This window comes from Athalia rosae, chromosome 1, assembly GCF_917208135.1.
Source record: "Athalia rosae chromosome 1, iyAthRosa1.1, whole genome shotgun sequence".
NCBI lineage: Eukaryota > Metazoa > Arthropoda > Insecta > Hymenoptera > Athaliidae > Athalia > Athalia rosae.
In genome coordinates, this window is record NC_064026.1 from 10,938,641 (window position 1) to 10,959,878 (window position 21,238).

At 36.3% G+C, this 21,238-nt stretch overlaps 6 protein-coding genes across 8 annotated transcripts; 2 read left to right on the forward strand and 4 right to left on the reverse strand.

Annotated features, from left to right (window-relative positions):
- Nucleotides 1-26: 26 nt before the first annotated feature.
- On the reverse strand, nucleotides 27-1,673 carry LOC105687203 (3'-5' ssDNA/RNA exonuclease TatD). Its single transcript, XM_012402651.3, has one exon. It carries the CDS (start codon nucleotides 1,469-1,471, stop codon nucleotides 536-538), a length of 936 nt encoding a protein of 311 aa, XP_012258074.1. The 5' UTR covers nucleotides 1,472-1,673; the 3' UTR covers nucleotides 27-535.
- A 1,028-nt stretch (nucleotides 1,674-2,701) lies between these two features.
- Nucleotides 2,702-3,578, forward strand: LOC105686981 (intraflagellar transport protein 22 homolog; the record flags this gene model as incomplete). Its single annotated transcript, XM_048649080.1, has 3 exons — nucleotides 2,702-2,907; nucleotides 2,970-3,166; nucleotides 3,249-3,578. Coding segments are annotated over 3 exons (573 nt in total), but the record flags the coding sequence as incomplete, so codon positions are not given.
- A 276-nt stretch (nucleotides 3,579-3,854) lies between these two features.
- Nucleotides 3,855-8,073, reverse strand: LOC105687154 (interleukin enhancer-binding factor 3-like). The gene is made up of 6 exons (XM_012402559.3): nucleotides 7,853-8,073; nucleotides 7,491-7,543; nucleotides 5,896-6,346; nucleotides 5,481-5,650; nucleotides 4,846-5,395; nucleotides 3,855-4,094 (listed from the first exon to the last, which is right to left on the reverse strand). Exons 1-6 carry the CDS (start codon nucleotides 7,890-7,892, stop codon nucleotides 3,976-3,978), a joined length of 1,383 nt encoding a protein of 460 aa, XP_012257982.2. The 5' UTR covers nucleotides 7,893-8,073; the 3' UTR covers nucleotides 3,855-3,975.
- Nucleotides 8,074-8,266: 193 nt separating this feature from the next.
- Nucleotides 8,267-15,042, reverse strand: LOC105687153 (codanin-1). 2 transcript variants are annotated; one of them, XM_048650850.1, is made up of 13 exons: nucleotides 14,885-15,042; nucleotides 14,645-14,736; nucleotides 13,029-14,332; nucleotides 11,986-12,952; nucleotides 11,597-11,879; nucleotides 11,231-11,507; nucleotides 10,997-11,154; nucleotides 10,325-10,927; nucleotides 10,061-10,249; nucleotides 9,429-9,791; nucleotides 9,177-9,342; nucleotides 8,820-9,088; nucleotides 8,267-8,715 (listed from the first exon to the last, which is right to left on the reverse strand). In XM_048650850.1, the coding sequence occupies exons 1-13, from the start codon at nucleotides 14,969-14,971 to the stop codon at nucleotides 8,668-8,670; spliced, it is 4,806 nt and encodes a 1,601-aa protein (XP_048506807.1). In that variant the 5' UTR covers nucleotides 14,972-15,042; the 3' UTR covers nucleotides 8,267-8,667. The 2 variants fall into 2 exon arrangements, with proteins under 2 accessions (XP_048506807.1, XP_048506806.1); XM_048650849.1 differs by having other exon boundaries at nucleotides 8,267-8,749.
- Nucleotides 15,043-15,177: 135 nt separating this feature from the next.
- LOC105686984 (ruvB-like 2) lies at nucleotides 15,178-17,927 on the forward strand. The gene is made up of 7 exons (XM_012402284.3): nucleotides 15,178-15,374; nucleotides 15,778-15,891; nucleotides 15,997-16,431; nucleotides 16,521-16,953; nucleotides 17,035-17,303; nucleotides 17,459-17,564; nucleotides 17,688-17,927. Exons 1-7 carry the CDS (start codon nucleotides 15,369-15,371, stop codon nucleotides 17,711-17,713), a joined length of 1,389 nt encoding a protein of 462 aa, XP_012257707.1. The 5' UTR covers nucleotides 15,178-15,368; the 3' UTR covers nucleotides 17,714-17,927.
- Nucleotides 17,928-18,530: 603 nt separating this feature from the next.
- Nucleotides 18,531-20,496, reverse strand: LOC105686985. 2 transcript variants are annotated; one of them, XM_012402285.3, is made up of 3 exons: nucleotides 20,264-20,496; nucleotides 18,930-19,061; nucleotides 18,531-18,602 (listed from the first exon to the last, which is right to left on the reverse strand). In XM_012402285.3, the coding sequence occupies exons 1-3, from the start codon at nucleotides 20,445-20,447 to the stop codon at nucleotides 18,571-18,573; spliced, it is 348 nt and encodes a 115-aa protein (XP_012257708.2). In that variant the 5' UTR covers nucleotides 20,448-20,496; the 3' UTR covers nucleotides 18,531-18,570. The 2 variants fall into 2 exon arrangements, with proteins under 2 accessions (XP_012257708.2, XP_048506920.1); XM_048650963.1 differs by lacking the exon at nucleotides 20,264-20,496 and adding an exon at nucleotides 19,302-19,675.
- Between the last annotated feature and the right edge of the window lie 742 nt (nucleotides 20,497-21,238).

The following is a 21,238-nucleotide window of genomic DNA, read 5'->3' on the forward strand; positions in this document are numbered from 1 at the left end:
TATGGTACAGATATTCCAGGAATGGATGTCGATGTATAACAGTTTATTATATCAAAATATATAATATATTAACAGGAAATATAATTGTCATTCAATTGCTAGTTGACAAGTATGTCAAACAATTCAAATAGCATGAAGTAATTCATATTTTTAAAAAGCGTACAAGCCAGGTGTCACGATCATCTTCATTGTAAAATACAACTATCTATTTGTCTGTAAATAACGGCCAAACTGAAGAGGATATTAGCATTGTAATAAAGTGAGATCTGTATAACTCGATGTTAATAATTTCCTAATATCATCATTCGTAATAGTACCTTTTTTGGGCAAACTCAAACGCTCTAATTCATTGGTCAGTTAAAAAAGGCAAACTATTGTTAAAAATTCATAAATAAATATAATAGGAAAAGGATTGGCTGTGTCTTAGACGCAGTAATAAAAGCTGCCTACAGATATATAGAAATCTTCTGGAGCACCGGGTAGCACCATTTTTGTCTTGCAAGATCCCAGCAAAGTATGACAGCATGAGGTGGCATCATTGATTCAGCCCAAACAGTTTCAAGGCATTAAATGCAGTAGCAAGAGCCACTTCGTCAGGTGATTTCCGCATGAAAGCTGCCACCATTTCTACTATTGCTGGCAAAGCACATGGTTCATTGCGTTGAAAAGTGCAATATCTATGTAAAAAGGTCATGGAACGTTCCGTCAAAGCATCTTTGACATGTGGAGGTAATTTGCTTGCTCTTGTATTAGGATACATGAATGGAGCATCAGTTTCTACCAGGATTCTATCTAAAGGAGCTTGACCACCTTCCAAAAGTTGACGGACCCCACTATCGGATTTGTCTTTGCAGAGGTATCCTGTTATTCCAATGTAAAATCCTTGATCTAAATACAGTTGTGCTTCTTCCGCAGTTCCTGTGAAACAATGTAGCAGAACCGGGGGTAGCCGGTTGGGATAATGGCTGAGGACTTTCAAAACATCAGTTTGAGCAGCTCGTTCATGTATTATTAAAGGTTTATTTAGTTGGCAAGCAAGTTCAACTTGTTTATGAAATACGTTTCTTTGGGTTTCAGGATCAGAAAAGTCACGATTGTAATCCAACCCACATTCTCCAATAGCTACACATTCTGGACTACTAGCAATACTCTCAAGCTCCTGGAGAGTCTCGGAATCTTCCCAAGATTTTGCATCATGAGGGTGAACACCTGCAGTTGAGTATAACGTGCCAGGGTATATTCTGGTCAGTCGTAGAGCTTCTTTACTCGATCTGATGCTGGCTCCTGTGACCATAATTTTTTTCACACCTGCATCCTTCGCCCTCTGAATAACGCTGTCTAGGTCACGGCTATACTTTTTATTTGTTAGGTTTGCACCGACATCCACGAGTATGTAATTCTCGTAGAACTGAGTCATCGCTCCAGACGATTCTTTCTGCTCTGTACAAGATCCGCTCGCATTATCTGCCATGCTATCCTTTGTGAGCACTTAGGGTTAGATAAATTTTTAAACTGAGGAGTTTTATCGCATATAATTAAACTTGGAGTATATATGTAGTAGAAGTTACGGCTTACAGATATTATTTAAATTACTTTAAAACAACATACGACAATGCGGAATTATTGATGCACGATATGGCCTTCGAGCTTCATTTATAACCAACGTATGTCCGATGTCGTATGTGAACAACCTCTTACATTTACTTGCTTTGATTCAGAAGGATAGTCTTCAATGAACGAAAGAGTCAGTGGCCGTACGAATTCCTGGTAATGACTGGTGGAAGAACTAGATTCTCAATACAGACCAATCACAGTCAACTATTCGGCGGATTAACATGCGTTCGTGTGAAATCACATTGAATATACGTCTCTGTATTGAATGAATTCATTGTGTGAATCACGCACCGTACGCTTGCGCGACGACTATTTTTATTTTTTGGCCATTCAGATGATAGACCCCTTGACCAAAAGGCCCTTAACAAGAGTCAACAAATAGTATCAATTGAGAAACAGGCTTTTATTTTTAAGTAATTGATGTTGTCGTAAAAACGACGTATTTATTCTAATTTACGATCAAGTCACCGGCGAGATAATAAAAAAAATATCACCCAATACCAATTCATTATTCCTTTCTCCTCTGTACAAAATCTATTGATGGTATATGTATAATCTGTCCATGAAAAGTAAAAGTCTGACGGTTATTTGATTCCTTTATTCAAATATAATATTGAGACAAACACTCAACTGTATGTAGTACGTAATTCTTCTACGTAGCTTCCTTCATTACATCTTTTTTTTGACCTTTATAAGATTAGGGTCAACCCCCTGCTTGAGATTATTCCATAAGTCAAAAAATTTATTCACTTGAATAATTCTGTCACTAATTGTAAAATTATAAGAAACGTTAGTAATATATTCAGAATGCATGTTGAAACCAGCTACAAAAATAGCATGAATGTGGTTTATTTGGCTTCACTGGTTGTCGTAGCAACCACACAGCATATATATTTCAGATCATTGTGGCACAGACTGTGGCCTGTGACAATTCATTTGTTGTGATCTAGGTTCCCACAGGATCCTATCAACTGATTTCTAATTATGAATAATCTTCATCAGCTGAAAATAATAGTCGTTGGACCAGTCGGAGTGAGCCCTGTTAAAATAACACACATGGACCGATTAAGGTTTTGAAAATGTTTAATTTCTGTGCTTAAATATTATACTCAATTTTTTACAGAGTGGTAAGACTACCATATCAAATTTTCTGGCAGATGCAAGCGACATTCCTTTGGATTATAGACCGACTAAGGGTGTCAGAATTCTAGAGTTTGAGACACAGAACATAAATGTCAAGAATAAATTCATGAAGGCCGATGTAGAATTGTGGGACTGCAGCGGCGATCATAAGTAAGTTGATAGTACAAATAGGACAAATTTCCATATAATGCAAAGCTCTTTACATCCCTTAGATTCAAGACTTGCTGGCCAGCTATAAGAAATGGTGTCAACGGTGTCATATTTGTACATAATGCTAAATCACATGATTATCTTCATGAACTGGACCAATTGTACGATTATTTTGTCAATCAAACCAAGCTCGGTCCAACAAATTGTGTAATATTTTGTTACAACAATGAAAACTTAGTCATAACTCCAGGAAAAATGTGTAAGAAAAAATGATGGGTATTTTGCAAATGTCGACTTTCTGCACTGTAGCCATAAACCAATAATGATTTTCGATTTTATAGCATCAAAACTCGCTCGTGTATCACAAGTGAGCTGCAATGTAGAAGAGGGTGCAAATAAATTGAAAGTCGATTTTCAATCATTTTTGGGAACACTGATGAGCAATTTGCAGGAGCACACAGATCAAGAAGAAATTAGCATTATACGAGACAACATACTCTTTACCACGTAAACTTCCTTAGTACGTAATGGAAAGTAAGACACTTCCCTATTCTCCAAGGAGAATAATCAAATGCAAATCATCGATTTTAACACTTACAGCGTGACTGTAATTGCATTCTGCATTACCAAGATTTATACTAAATGATTCGTTCATGTTCACAATGGTGAAATATTATTCTATAATTCAATAGCCATTAGCATTGCCATCATCAACGATAGCAATATCGTTAAAGAACATCTGGGGGCATCTAAAAATAATGTGCTAGTATTAAAATATCTATTTATGGATAAATATGTCCAATTAACTTCATCCAGATAGATCTTGATTCAACTGTGATGTGATGAAATAATCTAAATAAACTAATGTATTTGGTTCACATAAAACTAGTTCCAGCTAAAGAAATAGCATCCCATGATGAATATTGCAAAATTTAATATTGCTATGCAGACTTCCAATAGTTTCTGCAAACTTGTTAGTAAAAACAGAGATGAACTACGAACAAACTCGGAAAATTTCACGGAACCATCGTCATTCTTCACAACGAGAATCGTCTTCACAATAATGATTTAACACATCATTATATCCTCGGTATGATCCATACTAGCTTCTTCAGGATAAACCAAGCCATACAGTGCAGTTAAGGCTGTTTTGGCCGCCATTTTTTTGGCGTCCTTTTTATTCTTTGCTGTACAACATGAAAAAATCATGGTTGATTTAACCAACATCTACTATATATCTATTGAAGGCACATAGAGAGTGGAAAAATGTTATTCTAATGAGATCCTGGAGCAGAGCTTTCTAAGGACCACGGGCAGTAGATGAAAAGCAAAGCAATGATACAAATACATAAAGATAAAAGAGGAAAGCATATCGCTCCACGTGTAAATGAGTAGGCTCGATGCAAATAAAACCTGTTACTTTTTAAGCAAAAGATACCTCAATAGAGCTACGAAAAACATCCACAGAATAGTGAGATGAAACGGAAAAAAAATGCTACATGACTTTGCAACTGAGCCCAGAAAATTGAGCAACCATAGTGAATTCTATCGCCAAGTTAAACATATGATACAGCGCAGAAGACAGGTGTTATATGGAGCCTTGAAACTATGAGAACCTCTTTATAACAAGAGATTGCGAGAAACAGAGATAAAGACCAATTCATTTTATCCAGGAACAAGGCTCCCTAAGAAGTACAAGTAGAACAAAAGTGCACAAACAGTACATCGACTAACTCATGAATACAAACAAAACGGACGCAACATAAAATGATGTAGATATATTGTAAAATATAACTACAAATAGTAATAAAAAATTAGGATTGGAATCATGTATCCGAATCATTATCAGTTAGGGGCAAAGCAGAACTCATAGGCATGAAGGAAAAAGTCGAAAAAAGAAGGCAATAAAGAATAGGGTTATTGAGATTTGTTATTTACCTGTACCGTTGTAGTCAATTCCATCGATTTCTACAGCCAAGGTGAACATGGTGTTTGGCGGATTACCGACACGATTCACTTCAACATAGGCCAAACCAGGTTTCATTTGGTTGAGCAACATAACCGGATGAATGTTAATGGCATTTGGTGGTAAATCTTTCTGAATTGGCGCTTTTGGTTCCTTTTTAGCACGTCCAGGGGAAACGCCTGGTCTAGGAACTGGAACAACAGTCCCTTGATTTTGCCACTCTAAGAAAAGTTTATAGAGCGCAAAACTGGCTAGGGAACTCCATGGGACTTCATCTGGTTCGTCAGAAGCTTGTTCTGACGAGGGTACAGCGGTCACTTCAGAACCTTCCTCTTTAGCAGATACGCTCTGTGACAAATCTTCCTGTATTGCTGATTGTCCGTCCAATTCTGCATCAATGCGTGCCTTACTCGATGCTGTCGTCATTTTCTCAAGAAGCAAACATTTCAATGCATTTTCTGCTGCATTCTGACGCGCAAGTGGTTTGGACAATCCTTGACCGACATATGTCTTTCCATCGATCTATAATCCACGTTCATTTCAGTTCTCTTTGTTCCACTGGAGCTAGACTTACTAGTTATGATAAAAAACTTGAAATATAACTTACCTCAGCATGGACGACAAATAAGGAGTTAGGCATAGCAGCTTGTGATTCTGGAAAAGTGAATTGTACTCCAGTTTTCATTTCGTTCAAAACCATGATTGCATTCTTGGGCTGCAATGCTCTCCTGAGTCGTTGATTCATCCTCAGTCGCTTCAGCTTCTTATTCACCTTGTCTTAATTAACATTTAATATTAGACATAATAAGTTGGTTCAAAGGTCATGCGAGTGTTACTGAAGTATCGATCAGTAGTAATGTTCACATGAGCTGTTCATTTAAGCTACTACTCAACAAAGAAAACTTTGGAGTCTGTAGATAATCTGACAACTTTCAAATTTGCGCAGTGAATCTTCATCATGTTACATCTATATTTACGGGCCATGCACAAATTGTGAAAACAATTATGGATCATGTACTCACAACCAGGTACCCTGTTTCGTTTCCATTTCGGCTGTTCTTGATTCTCAACCTCGATGATCTCTTTTTCTTCCATCACCTTTGATTCAACATTGTTTGTAGGTGGTGTAGGGGATGTTACTTGAGGTGTAGCAGTAGCAGGGTTTGTGGCAGCAGGAACACTACTCACAGCTGGTACGAAAGCTGTTGTTTGCTTGAGAATTGGTTTTAAACGTGGTGCCTGTGTAGCCGGGGTGGTCTGTTGTAACGATTGTCCACCAGAATTCGAAGATTGCTGCAGAATGGGCGGAGTTTTTGGAACTGGCAGCAATCTGTTTTGTTGTTGAAGCTGTTGTAGCAATTGCGGACCATTGGATTTGAACTGTGATACATTTAGTGGAGGTACACTCTTGTAGGTCCCAAGCTGATTGGGCCCAGACATCTGAGTCGGTTGGAAATTTCCTTGTGTTTGATACTGTAAAGTATAGGGTGGGTCGCCACTACACAAGGAACCTCTGCGGTTGTGCTACCCCACCAAGGCCTAGCGTCACACACGCATTACACGCAATCTAACGCTGCCCCTATAGCTTACACCTGCCAAAATTCCTTCAAACCGTACTAGACTAGTTTTAATTCATAACTAAACCATGACCAGGTTTCAGAAAAGAACATGATCATTATTCATCTAGAAATACACAAATTTTGCATGTTCAAATATACTAAAATATTGGTCCCAATTAATATGGTAACTATATCTCGATTATATGATCTATGCAAGTACAATTGATAAATAATCATATGATTGAAATGTATAAGATAGAATGTTTTATGAAAAGCGTAAGAGCTGAAACAAATAAACGAGTTGGCTCATACCATTGAGAGAATTTAAAAATTGGTACAAGACCTTTTAATTATTTAGTCAGTATTTCAACAATGGGAGGCAAGGTTCAGTTTTACATGATAAAACAGTTGCAAAAATAGTGTATCACAAAGATGTTCACAATATAAGTTTAGAACGAATCCTAAGGAAGTGGCTAAGGATGCATTATGCTATGAAGGCAACTGGCGAGCCTGCCCCTGGCGGGGCGCACCTCCTCGGTATTGTTGTATAGCTACTTGGGCCTGCAGTGCAGGATAGGGGGACATGGGAACCACTAATTAGTACATGCAAATACAGACTGATTTTCGCACTTCAATTAAGACTGAGAACTGGAACACAGGAACGGTACTGTATTCTACTTAACTGAATTAATATTTGCCCACATGACGTGATGAAAGTTATTATAAAATAGAATTTAATCTCATCAACTTGATTTCAATTCTTCTGTTTGGCGGGAAAGTCAATTTTGGCTGAATATGCCTTATGTCTACAAACTGTTTGGAAGCTCACCTTTAGCGTGTGTGTCAAATCTACATGTAATAACAGGTTTTAATCTTATAAAGAACAGTAATGCACTGTAATCTAATACTTGTAATATCATGAGAATATACGACTATTTTTGATATCTAACATATTCTTGTACTCATGGAGCTAGTCTTCCCGCCTGATCAAACATGACATAGCTATGATTCGCTTTCCACAGAGATAGAAATCACTTTCAGATGTAAAAAGTTCTCACCGCTGTACTTTGAAATCCCGGTCCTGTATTCGAATTTCCAGATGGTCCTCTTGCTGTAATACAAACCGTTCATTATTTAGTATTGTACTTCAGTTGTATTCAAATTAATTTTAAGTTTAGATGACGTGCAGTCTGAAAATTACGTAAATTCAATTAGCGTCTAACTACAATCCGATTACTGCAGATAATGCTAAAGAAAAGAATGTTATTGATTGCAGCCATAGAATTCATTGATGAATTAGCGCTGAGTAGACATTAAGGATATTTTGTATGTAGATAAAATGATAATTCGTTTAACCCATTGGTGGAATTGAAGATACGATTTTTCGGACAGGATAGGAACTTACACAAATAGTACTTACCGGTAGAATAACTCTGACTATTTCTACTTCTGGTGTGCATCTTTGTGAAAGACTGTTCACAAATGTAAATAACAACACTGAACTATGCCCAGATTATCGTAAGCACTGGTGTGCGTAAGATTTTCGCAAACCAAGCGACGCCTCACTTTGACTATAATGGCGCCTGCTGGCTGATTGATGAAGACACAACAACGAACGAACCACTCACGACAACCTCACGAGAAACTTGTCACTGGATGCCGTCTGGTGTCGTTGCACGGAACACAGAACTGAGACAGCGTGTGGTACCGTTGGCTCTCGCGGAAGTCAAGTACCACGTACAAAAAGGTGATCTTGTACTTGATTCCTTACAATTACAAATGATAGGAATTCTGGACGGATAGTGAACGGCGATAAAATGATTGATCAACAATACTGATGATAAAATATTCATTCATTCATAATTCAAACACTTGTACAGTAATACAAATCGATTACGATTATATACGTAAGAATGAACGAGTAGTTATATGTAAATCACTAAACCCAACACGTCAACAATTTTGCAATGTATTCAAAATAATACATACACTAGTAACCAAAATGGATTGTAACACTTTTCATATAATACAAATAGTTCATTGGTTAAAAAAATGAATTGCATGTATGTACATTAATTAAAAATGATTGCGGTACTATCAACGGTATGTATAAATTGATGAACGTATTACATGGTATTCCAGTGTCTGAAATGTTGAATTGCTGTAAGTTACCTTTTGATTAAAAGATGAATTCCATCTCATTGCATGTCTCTGCTATCCACTGAAGTAGTAACATCATTTTTTCACTATCCTCATCCATACATTTGAGATCCTTTGTTCCTTCTTTCAAGCATGTGGATAAATGTTTCAAAATTTCCTGAAATGAGCCATTTTTCAATTGTGATCTTTGTATACTATTTAATTCGTGGTAGCTAGCTTTACTTTACCACTGTCCAATCATATCTCAAAAGCGCAGTGCATTCATCACTAAGAGCTTCAATGCTCAACAGTTTTTCTTGTAGTATCCTCCTTATCAGTCGTCCAAGGGCTAACCATACATTCGCATTCCCTGGTGAAGCTAGTAGCATGATATTTCTGGGGCTGAGAATTCTGGATAAAATTGATTCTTTATCCGAAAAATTTAAACAGTCCAACTTCCATACACGAATCAATTTGTCCTGAATCTCTGTTACAAAAATATCTGTTCTATGCGCAACTGAAATAAGAATAACGTACAGATTTATTGTGTAATTCCAAAGGAGCTAATATTTCATTATATGTTAGATAGATTAGTACTTATTTACCTAAAAATAGTGCGAAATCGACACTCAACATGCCTAAAATTTTCTCTGGGCCAGGTAACAAATCCTCCCGTTCAGTCAAAGATTGGTATAGATTGTCTAAACATTGTGACACATTCTCTAATGTTACAGATTCACTCTTGTTTTCCAACAAATCCCAAATAAGTGACTGCAATAAAGAGTGGTGAGAATATCGCCATAATTCGAAAGGGTTTATGTTTTTGTGATTATGTGAAAAGATATGAATCTACTCACTCTAATTTCAACCATGGCATTGGTGGGAGACGCTGCACTATCGTTATGAATTCTTTTTGCAAACACTGCTGGTGTAACTTTTTTATAAGAAACTTTGTTGATTTCGCCTTCCAAATCTTTAAGGAATAAAGGCCCACTTGCTATGTGCGATTGAATCCAGTAGTTGACTCGCTCAGATGCCATTCGGAATGCAATTTGAGCACACATTTCTTTAACAGGTGGGAGTGTATCCATGGCTAAAAGATGCTCAATTGATTTGTTTATACGAGATTCACACATCCCCAACATATCTGCCTCACATTGCGTTATTACTTCTGCTGATACACTGGAGGCCAGTGAATGCATCTCCGTAGTGACAAGGGACTGAAGTAACAAATATGACACATATCATGATTACATCTTTTGTTCCAGAGTGACGATAACGGGGTTAGTGCCAAGTAGGTTCGAAAACATTTGTCAACATCGTTTTACAATATAATTGCTCTAAAAATCCATATTTTGTTGTATTCAGAAAATGGACTTTGAAAAAAATTTGCAATTTCGTCACCTATACTTATACCGTTATTGTACTTATTCTCTCAATTAATTGATATCAGAACCTTTGATCGGCTAGAAAACTCATGAATACTTACCATATCATTCGGCATATTTCGTCCAGAAACTAGATCTTGAAACTTGAGTATATTTCGTTTTCTAGCCCTTGGCAATATCACATTGCAAATATGCTTCACATAACTAGAAGCAACTCTTTCGGATACAAAGTCGACTGTTTTTCTGGTAGAAACTGGTTGTCCGTGAAAAAATGCGTCTTCTAGCTGTAACTGAACCAGAAATAATTAGATGATCAATTCAGATCCTTGTGACAAGGCAAGTTTACTAATAAGTGAGAAAGTTACTTGTAACTGCTTGGTGCTTGTATTTCCAAGTGGTTTTTCAAAACCACTGGAAACAGGTGTTATATGTCGGATTGTGGTACTGTTATTTAAATTTGAATAATCACAAGTCAATAGCGTTTTTAATTCTGCCAAGAATGGACAGCACACATACAATATGTGATCGTCAATAATATCCAAACAATCGGCGCAAGGAGCGCAAGTGTTTGACTGATTATGATGCGTTTCTTGCTCCATTTTAACAGTGAGATTATTTTGTAGTATTTCAGCAGAATTATTAATCGATTTAGCTTCCTGATCATATTTCGATGCTTTCCAAGTAAAATATAATTTCACTGGGAAGTTACGTAGCTCGAGTAGCCATCCAATGCTAAATTTTAGTAGAATTGCAACTTGTGGAGACAAAGGATTTTTACGTTCGGAGTCATGCTTAGCTTCGCAGTAAATACGTAATAACATTTCAAAAATTTTTCTGTAGTAAGGTAACCGTACAGACACAGGATCCAGCATTGCCAAATATTTCACCACCCATGGTATCGTAAGAACTAATTTTCCATTATCCATTGCATTTTGAATGCAAGACTGAAGATTCAGAGGTGGGAGAACCTGAAATATACGATGTATTGTAATGTGCAATGAACAAAATCAATATACTTGAACCATTTGGGATTTTACTTGACTTCGTGGCGTTATTTGACTGGCCAGTACGGTTTCTAGCGATGTTTCAGATTCATAAGGTAGCGAGACCAGGAATCCTAACATTTTAGCAAGAAGTCTGAGACTGGAGATACATATGAGAAAATTCTGTTTTGTTTCCGCATCTACCATGGTTTCTACAAGATATGATATTATATTTATTACAAAATAGTGGAGATGGTCTGAAATTTAGCAATGGGACGATTGAGTTACCTGTATTTTCGATTTCACTACCGGTGAATTGAGTATCGTTGAGTTCCATAATTTCGTGAACCAAACAATCTTGCAAATGGGCATAAAACATGGGATTCGAAGCATGAAATATGAATTCTTTATAAAATTCTTGTACTCCTGGAAATGACGGAGGTGGAACCGGTCCTTTCGATATAAGAGGTGTCACTAATCTTTCCCGTAGTCGTGTCAATTTATCAGGGTCTAAATGTTTTATTGATTTTAGAAAACTTAAGCTTTCATCATCTACAGCATCCTCCTGAAGGATTCACAGTTCGTGAAGTTTTCAATGATAAATAACACGTAGAAAATTCTCTACTTAATTATAAGAAATTCTTTGATGTTTACCTGTTGTCCATTTCCAATACAAGATAATAGCAATTGTGATTTAAATAATCTTGCGAAGTGACAATAATTTGCTGGGTCGTTGTGTAACGTTAGTAGTTGCCTAATTCTTCCAGCTAGAGCAAGAGAAAATATCCATCCTTGCGACAAATGATATGACTCCCAAATTCTTAGGGTTTCGTAAAACAAATCACGCTGTTTTTTGAAGCTGTGAAACCCTGTAATCGAGGGAAAGTTCTCCTGGTTGTCCGTATCTATTTGAAAGCTCACATTTGCTTTCATGGCACTGTAAAAAATGGTTTGAAAAATCTATAACATTCTGGACATAACAATACAATATCACATCAGACTTCAAGAAAGTATGACAGATAAATAAATTAGAAGCTATTTACCTAAAAGTTTTGGAATACTGTCTGGATCGACTGGATTCGGTCAATTTCAGCTTATAACATTCAGTTAAATATTCTCGCAGGTCAGGTAGAAATGTATCTATTCGATTATTTTCACAAAGCAACTTCAATGTGGCTCTGTCTAGCGAACTCAATAACAGTCTTTGAGTGTTCAGAAAAGCGGTTGAAAAATATATGCAGTTATGTATTGAATCGAGATACTGTGCTTCTTCTCCCTCACACAAACAACTTTCATTTTTACAACTATTTTCTATGTCATCCATGGATGATTTTGTCAAATTATCAAATACTTCACCTTCATTCGATTTGTAATCAGGTGATGTCTCATTTTTGTCAGTTGTTAAAATTATACCATCAGTCAGAATCTTGCAGCCAAGTTCTTCATTGAAAAGTTCAACATCCACCAATTTTTTAGAGTTTTCGTGTTGCTCAACAAGGTTTTCATCACTTTCTATGAGCCCAGTGTCATCAAGATTTTTTTCTTTTGAACTAGATTTTACTACAGAGTTTTTTTGTTCAAGACAATTATAATCTGACGTCAATTGGTAGTTTCCAGCTTCGGAAGAATATTGCAAAGTGATAAGGGAGATCATAAAATTCAATTCTGTCATAGGGTTTAAAACCAAATTTAAGTCTAACAAGCTTGAATAGATTTGAGCTAGTATATCCAAAGCGTGACTATTAACAACTTTTTTCAAGCTCGGAGTCAAAAATGGCCCAGTTGATTTTTTGACGTTGGAAGCTTGTAACACATTTGAGTGAACAGCATGTTCCACTGTTTGGTTGGGTAAAAGGTTCTTCTGCTGCTTCTGTCTTTCTAATCTCAACAGATCTCTTTCTGTTTCAAATCGTGTTGCATCTGCTTTGTCGGTTGGCATTGCTTCTGAGAATTGTGGATTCACTATTTGAGGTCTACTTATCGTACCAAAAGTTGATTTCTCACTGTTTCCTAAAAAGCAGCGAAACAATTTTTGAGTAATTCGCCAGTTTCTCAATAAATTTACTGGAGAACAAATTACAAATACCTTTATCGCCTGACACATCTAATTTTGTTGGCTTGATTCGCCGTTTCCTTAACCCAGGATTCTTCCCTATCTCTGGAAAACTTTCCTCCGTCATAGATAATTTATCTGTCAAGGAATCTGTGCATTCGTTACTTTGTGACATTGGTGTCCTGGCATGAGTTTTTTTTGTGCCGTTTTTTCTGGAACCCCATGAGTCAATGCTTATGAAATCTCCTAAGCTCATACTTTGTCTTGGCGTCAATTTTGAAATTCTTTGACTGTGGTGTGGACCTTGCTTAGAAGTATTACCAGTGTGATATTGTGGACTACTTTTCGCATTTTGAGATCGTTCCAAACTTCTGCTATACAATAATTTTGAATTTTGTGGTGTCAAAGGCTCTCGAATAAATAAAGGTGAGATTGCATTCTCACTAACGTCATTAACAGCCGGCGAGTTACTGAGTCCCTGGGATTCATTAGCTCTTGAGTCTTCAGATTTTGAAGATATATTTAAATTATTAAAATAACGCCATTCATTATTACTTCCATCGAATATTGACGATATATGCACAGAACTGGAATCGTTGACGTCACTTTTAGAAAAATTGTCCAACTTCTGTGGTACATGGTCATTTTTTGATATCAACAAGCAATTTGATGTGTCAAAATTTTCGTTTGTACTTCTCAAGTCTTGCTGATAACTTTCGGAATCTTTGCAAGTTATTGCAGACCCATCCAAGCAACTATGAAGTTGAAAATTTTGATCAGTTGGAACATCGTGAGGAGTTACATTAAATTCATGAAGACTAAAACCATTGAACGTTTTGCTGGTTTTACTCCGAGAATTTCTCTCAATTATTGGTGTACTAGTAGTTTTGTTGGGAGAAAGATCAAAACTGCTAGACAAAGTTCTTTCGCGTTCTATTTTATCTGGTGTTTTGTTATGAGCAATAACAGAAGTTTCTTGATTTTTATCAGTGTTTAGTGAATTCATTAACGATTTTAGTTCACTAATTGGAGCGACATTAACTAACGGAATTTTTGTTTTCATTCTACCAGTATTAGTAGCTGGTGATATTTCCTTCTGTAATAGGACAGAAATTTTGCTTGGAACCTGATTATGCGGGCTTTTGGCACCCTCAAGTACAGAAATACCATAGCTACAGTTGTTGCCAGATTCAGTTGTTTGATTTGCTGAGGTAGCAGATAAGGAGATGCGTCTGTGCAGATTATCATTTTTGTTCTGCTTGTTGTTACTAGTTGCAACATAAGGACTGATCGGTTTTGTAGTAGATTGTCTGGCATTACATGAGCTCTGGAGGACGCTAGGGAAAAAATAAAAAGAAAAATACTGGGTCCAATATTTAAAAATAAACATAAGTAATCTGATGTAAAATTAATGAAAATAAGAACGACTCATAAATGAAAAAGAATATATGAATTTTGAAATTCATAAATTGCATACACATTGAGGAGGAATTATGTGAAATTAATTATGGTCATATTAAAAGAAATGTACGATGAAACAATGTCTTTTTTGTTCATTCTCTTAATGTTTACATTTTCACTAAGAACCATATGTTGGAACTGTTTACTATGGAGAAGGTGTAATAAAATTTTTTACTATTAAGAAATACCTTTTTGTCTGATCTCGTAAGAAGTTGAGAAAATATATTAAAAACTCGCATTGAGTACATCGAACAGTGGTGATGTCAATCCATTTAAAATCCTGAAAGTACAATACATGTTACATGATTATATTGGAAATTAATTATGTCAATGATTGTACTGGACTTAACCCCAAACTATCAAATCTGTGGCTTTAATGATTGACATATTGTTACCCCGGTGAAATATTGCTTGTTATATATTATTACCTGAGTATTGTCTGATGTCAACCAATTAATAACATCCTCTACAGGTATTTTTCCACTTAATGTGTGCTGTAATAAAAGATTCGCCATGCCAACGATGCCAGAGTATGCCACTCTACAGTATGAAGTTGCGCATGGCTGCCACAGGCTGAAGAAAAATAGGATCTGGATATAGAGGCGAAAGTAGAGGACACTACTAGCTCTCTAAACAGTATACATACATGTATATCTTACAGCCCTCCAACGTTCCTCCTATGGTACAAATACCCTACAATACATTTTTTTCACAGAAAAACGAAGGAGGTGATAGTTAGAACATTCTGATTGTGACAGATTTTTCAGTGAATTTTTATAAATCCTTAGAACTAGTTGTCAATTCAATATCAATTCATTATTTAAGTATCAATTGTTTGACGGGTGGTAGTGGTTCTCAAATTTCTCATCTCCTTGGAAACTGCGAAACAATTTATACAGGAGAGATAACGTCATGGCGGTAAGTTATGGCAACCACATTTTCTTCACATAAATTTACTTTCCTTAGGGAATGACGTAAAATATTCCATATTATTTGAATTCCCAAATTACTTAATTTTTCAGAATTTGTTTACAAACATTACTTTGTTTCGGAATTTGTCTATTCACTAAGTTATCTGCATTTGCCTATCCGGTGTGTTAGCACGCGCAACCATTAACCTGTAAATCCGGGAGTTTCGGAGCATTTCGTAGATTCAGCGCTAACCACTGGAAAATCAAATGTCAACTTCAGTTTTTTGTCTCTACTGATATTTGATATTATATTCATTTATTTATGTATTTTTCGAACTAGTTTTAGTATCGTTTTTATCAAATTGTGTGGTGCAATCAAAAATTAATTTTGAGTATCTATTTTTTTTTAGGCCGTAGCTGCAGCAAAAGTTCAAGAGGTCCGAGAAATCACCAGAATAGAGCGCATTGGTGCTCATTCTCACATCCGAGGACTGGGGCTAGACGACAGCTTGGAGCCTCGCAATGTATGACATTTAAAAATATATTCAAACAGTAATGCCAGACTAATATCTATCAGCTAAGTATCTTCTATCGAATAATGGTATTTCAATTTACTTTGATCTGTTCAGGTTTCCCAGGGTATGGTGGGCCAGCTTATGGCTCGTCGAGCAGCAGGTGTTGTTTTAGAGATGATCAAGGATGGAAAAATTGCTGGACGAGCAATTTTATTAGCTGGGCAGCCTGGTACAGGGAAAACTGCTATTGCTATGGGTATGGCCCAAGCCCTTGGCCAAGACACTCCATTCACGTCTATGGCTGGTTCGGAAATTTATTCCCTGGAAATGAGTAAAACTGAGGCATTGACGCAGGCAATTAGAAAGTCTATAGGAGTACGGATAAAAGAGGAAACTGAAATTATTGAAGGGGAAGTAGTTGAAATCCAAGTGGATAGGCCAGCTACCGGAGTTGGCGCCAAAGTTGGAAAATTAACACTGAAAACCACAGAAATGGAAACTATTTATGATTTAGGAAACAAAATGATCGACAGTTTGATGAAGGAAAAGGTGAGAAAAATGTTAACTTCTAGAATCTGAAGCTCACATATGTGTACACCCGAGTTCTCCTTCACTAGCATGTTGCATTTTTCATCAAGGTACAAGCTGGAGATGTAATAACGATTGACAAAGCGACTGGAAAAATCAATAGACTCGGTCGGTCGTTCACACGTGCCCGAGACTATGACGCGACAGGGTCGCAGACCCGATTTGTTCAATGTCCAGAAGGCGAGCTGCAAAAACGTAAAGAAGTAGTTCATACCGTGACTCTGCATGAAGTTGACGTTATAAATAGTAGAACCCATGGTTTCTTGGCCCTGTTTTCTGGAGATACCGGTGAAATAAAATCTGAAGTTCGCGATCAAATTAATGCCAAAGTCGCGGAATGGCGAGAAGAAGGAAAGGCTGAAATTGTACCTGGTGTCCTTTTTATTGACGAAGTACATATGTTGGACATTGAGTGTTTCTCATTCCTCAATCGAGCTCTTGAAAACGAAATGGCACCTGTAGTTATAATGGCTACGAACAGAGGTATAATTATCATTTAACTTTTCTAATATGAGATGTGTCAGTCAAATTTTTCGCAAGATAATACCATCTGATCATTCCTAGGCATTACCCGAATCAGAGGTACGAATTATAAAAGTCCTCACGGCATACCAATTGATTTATTGGACCGTATGATCATTGTCCCAACGAGTCCCTACCAAGAGAAGGAGTTAAAAGAAATCCTAAAAATTAGATGTGAAGAAGAGGATTGTGAAATGGCAGATGACGCTTTGACGGTACTAACCAGAATAGCACTAGAGACCTCGCTCAGATATGCAATTCAATTGATTACGACTGCTTCGCTGGTTGGTAAAAAACGAAAGAGTACCGAGGTACGTGTGATTTGGACTTTACTATCAACGTCACTAGCATTTTTGCATTGTTCTGCTTCTCCATGAGTAAATTTTCCTGGTCAAGTAAAGATCATATTACATCACACAAATTTGTTTTTCCTCTAGTTTCGTTTACTATTCTATAATTGTTACAGGTCAATATCGAGGATGTGAAACGTGTTTACTCCCTATTTCTCGATGAAAATAGATCTTCACAGTTCCTAAAGGAATACCAAGATGAGTTCATGTTCAATGAAATGGGTGAGTAACACTGTAATGAATTTTACAGGATAAAACAATCCATGGAAACAGACTCTATTGATCAATCTGCCATTCACACTTTACTTTGTTTGATTGATAATCACCGTCTTGATAATCTTACAGAGGAACAAGCGATGGAGATATCATAGTAAGGGATTCCATTGTAAGAGTTCTTCACCAAAGTTAAGTACTATTAATAAACTACTTAATCTTGAAGTAAAAAACATCTGCTGATGTCATCGGTGTTGTAATTTCCAGATAATTTTCTGTTTAAGGATGCACTGATTTTGTATTATTTTCCATCAAGTAAATAAGTATATTACAATTTATTGAGAACCATTAAAAAAAAATATTAAAAAAATACAATCTCGCATTTCTAATTAGTCATTCTAAATTACAATTAATCTTTTTTTCTTATTATTCTATAATTATAAAGCACTGGATTTAGTCACTGTACAGATATCAACTGTCAAAAATCATTCTACTTTCACTACATTCGTTGGTCTTTATTCTTAAGTTATTGAAGTAACAAAAGTAGAACGAGGTACAATGTCATTAATCACTCGAATAATGAGCGTTAAATTATTTGTACTGAGCCAATATTTGTACAGTCAAATTAGTTTTTGGTGTCAAGCTTCTATTGCGCTACGAATAAACCCAACTTAGGTATGAAGATGATAACAATTTTCATCTTTGTGTTTCTAACAAATACTAGATGATGTATACAAAATGATATATTTAATTTGTTTTCGATTCACTTGACCAAGTTGGGTAACTTAATCCTAAAGTAATCTAATGCCCTACAGCTAATTTGTAGAATTTCAATCAGAGGCAAGTAAAAATTAAATATTCATTATGAGTGATCGAAGTTAGAGGTACAAAGGCGGTTATTTCTGTGTGGATTTGATTGACTTCATCTTGCGAAGGTAATGATTTTATTCCTGAATACTTGTCTTTCTCATTTTATCTTTCGCAATACGTGGTGTCCAGGAAAAGGCATTCTTCGTTACTCGGGTTTTGTTTCTTGTGTTTTTTTTGCTAAAAATCACAGAACACATAGAGACATAGGATTTCTAATAATGACTTAATATATGAATATATGCCGAGAAAAAAATATAAGCAGAATGGTATAGTCAGATGGTCTCGATGTGGGTCATTGATCGAAATTTTGACAAATTAGAATAATAAATTGATTTCAAACGTTGAGGAGTGCGACATGATCTTTCCGAATCTACATGGAATTCTGATTCGGCCAGGTGCTATCATTTTTTGATTGTCAAAAAATAACAACTTTGAGAGAGAAAAAAAAGTCAAGCATATTCGGGAATACTAATGTCTCGCGAGCCTCCTGTTGTATTTATTTACCTGTAATCAACTTTATCGAGCCGGCCGGTTTAAATGCAGATTGAGCTTTTTTGTCCTTTGACACAAACCCAAAACCGTATTCCACCCTATAAACTGGCAACGGAATAACCGTCGAGGACACCGGCACCATTACTGGAAAAAAGATTCGATTCGTAAGCAACTAAAAATAGACAGGAAATTGAAGAATGCAGAAGAATATTGGCGTAGAAAATTTCGAAAATCATATTTAATTCCGTATCCCGTAAGGCATAAACCGTGGCATGCTGACTATAATATTATACCAAGGTAAACGTTCACGTTCGACAAATACGTATAAACGGTCTCTACTTGAAAGTTCTTAAAGCGAAACCTGCATAATCGCGTACTTCAGACCTGCTATGTGTTCGAAACCCACGCAGCTTGACGTCATCGTTCCATTAAGTCCCACTGGTTGTATTTATGCTGGTCAAAAATTTTCACCTGCTCGATAGTATTATTTCAAATTGCGGCAATCACGTTGTTTGTGTGCATATTTATGATAATCATTAATTTTCATCTGGATGATAGAAAGAGATCATGCTTCCTTATCTTAATTCGTGTAGAAAACCGGATTGCACGAATTTCGGATCTTTCTTTTTTATTATCTATTCAACTCGCTCTCGAAAAATCTGAATCATAAATTTGTGTATAAACTTGTTAGTCACGACTTCCTTAAAGAACGATTAGATCGAATCGCTGTGAGTAATAAATAACTAGTGGGCAACGGAAAAAGCCGTAGATTGAAAAAAGACGAAATCATGGATAGGTTTTAAAGGATTGAATTTTATGCCGCGATATACCTCGCGCGATATTCCGGATATTACATTTAGAGATCGATCATTTTTCCGCTTCGTACGACAATTTTGATTTTTAGAAATCTGATTTCGCTAGCTGCATCCGCGGCCGATAACCGGCGAGGCAATCGAAGATGAAGTTTTTTTAATTTATTCATTTTATTCTGTTATCTTTTTTCTTTGCATCTGTGGGTACGAACATAGCACACGGTATTCCGCGTGCTATGCCAATACTCGATTCGAAAGCAGACGTCGTTTACCGGATTTAGGGCGACCGTGGAACTCTGCGTTTTATTATCAATAAATAATATTAGATTACAGATCGTGAGAACATAAAATCCGCCGTTCGATTCGCTGTACGTTTATAGGTAACGCGGTTTCGATAAATTGATTAGTTGAAACTGCAATTAGCCCTCGAAAATTTCTTTAAAACGACGTTACCCTTTTTTCTTGCAGTGTTCAACATGCGCCTAAAACTTTCAAAATTGTTTCTAAACTTTTAGTGACGAAAATTGTCATTACCAGGTTCGAAAATATTATCCTCATTCTTTTTGTAGATCGTTGGTTTTGCTAGGATATCGGAAAATGCACAAAGGAACGTCACCAATAAAATCAACTTTCCACTCATTTTGTGAACTGTAGTTAATCTTCCCGCGGGAATATCGAAACGTGACAGAAATACGTGCGAGTAAAAGAAATTGTTCATTAAGAACGAAGTAGTTTCGTCTCGAGGTTCAAACCGTCACTAATCTTGACGCCGGCGTGTTGTTTGGTGAAAACATTATATGATTATTTGCTCCGAGTGGGGAAAGTTGTATATGGATATATAAAATAAAGTTATACGCTCACAATTCTACGCGACATCGAGATGACGCGCGCGATCAAAATTGCAGTGGGGAAAAAAATATACCTATATTCAATCATTGGTTTCTTCTTAATCGAATTTTTTATAACTGCAAACTCCATTAACTCGGAGATGAGAAATAAAAAGTCCGTTTCCTCGTGTTTAAACTTCCTAGTTCTTCAAAAAGTGATTGAAAAAAAAAAGATCTGATTAGGTAATGAACAATTCAAAGAAGATCGTCCGCAGATTCTCGTCTGAATCTTGTGAACCATGAGATAAAGGTATTGACCTAAATCGTTCTCCGTCTGTTTCTTGTTTAACTAAAGTCGTTTCATTCAGGAATTGCAATAGATTTCCAGTCGTGAAAACTTCTTGATACTACGTAGGATAAATAGTCAGAAAAGACGATTAAAAAGAGAAAAAAATCAATTCATGGGAAATCTCCTCCGCGCGACGAGATCTTCCAAACATATGTATAATTACATATAAAGTCTGCCAATAAACTTGTCGGTAAAGAAAAAGAAATAAGCTCTTGAATCGTTTGCGCCGAAAAATCATTATCTCTGAAATTGAACAAAAAATGAGATGGTGACCAGGAAGTTGTATCGTAATTTTTAAATCTAAAAGACGCCCAAGTTTGTATATCGCGTGGT

Coding starts and splice junctions, on each gene's coding strand:
- LOC105686984 (XM_012402284.3), top strand. Junction 15,892..15,996: donor ACAGCTTGGAGCCTCGCAAT/GTATGACATTTA, acceptor TGATCTGTTCAG/GTTTCCCAGGGTATGGTGGG. Junction 17,304..17,458: donor AAAAACGAAAGAGTACCGAG/GTACGTGTGATT, acceptor TAATTGTTACAG/GTCAATATCGAGGATGTGAA.
- LOC105687154 (XM_012402559.3), bottom strand. CDS start 7,892: ATGCACACCAGAAGTAGAAATAGTCAGAGTTATTCTACCG. Junction 5,396..5,480: donor TATTTGTCGTCCATGCTGAG/GTAAGTTATATT, acceptor CGTGGATTATAG/ATCGATGGAAAGACATATGT. Junction 4,095..4,845: donor AATTGACTACAACGGTACAG/GTAAATAACAAA, acceptor CATGTTGTACAG/CAAAGAATAAAAAGGACGCC.
- LOC105687203 (XM_012402651.3), bottom strand. CDS start 1,471: ATGGCAGATAATGCGAGCGGATCTTGTACAGAGCAGAAAGAATCGTCT.
- LOC105686985 (XM_012402285.3), bottom strand. CDS start 20,447: ATGAACAATTTCTTTTACTCGCACGTATTTCTGTCACGTTTCGATATT. Junction 19,062..20,263: donor GGATAATATTTTCGAACCTG/GTAATGACAATT, acceptor TCTTTTTTCCAG/TAATGGTGCCGGTGTCCTCG. Junction 18,603..18,929: donor CTCGATAAAGTTGATTACAG/GTAAATAAATAC, acceptor TGTGATTTTTAG/CAAAAAAAACACAAGAAACA.
- LOC105687153 (XM_048650849.1), bottom strand. CDS start 14,971: ATGGCGAATCTTTTATTACAGCACACATTAAGTGGAAAAATACCTGTA. Junction 12,953..13,028: donor AGATGTGTCAGGCGATAAAG/GTATTTGTAATT, acceptor GCTGCTTTTTAG/GAAACAGTGAGAAATCAACT. Junction 11,155..11,230: donor TAGTGAAATCGAAAATACAG/GTAACTCAATCG, acceptor CATATCTTGTAG/AAACCATGGTAGATGCGGAA.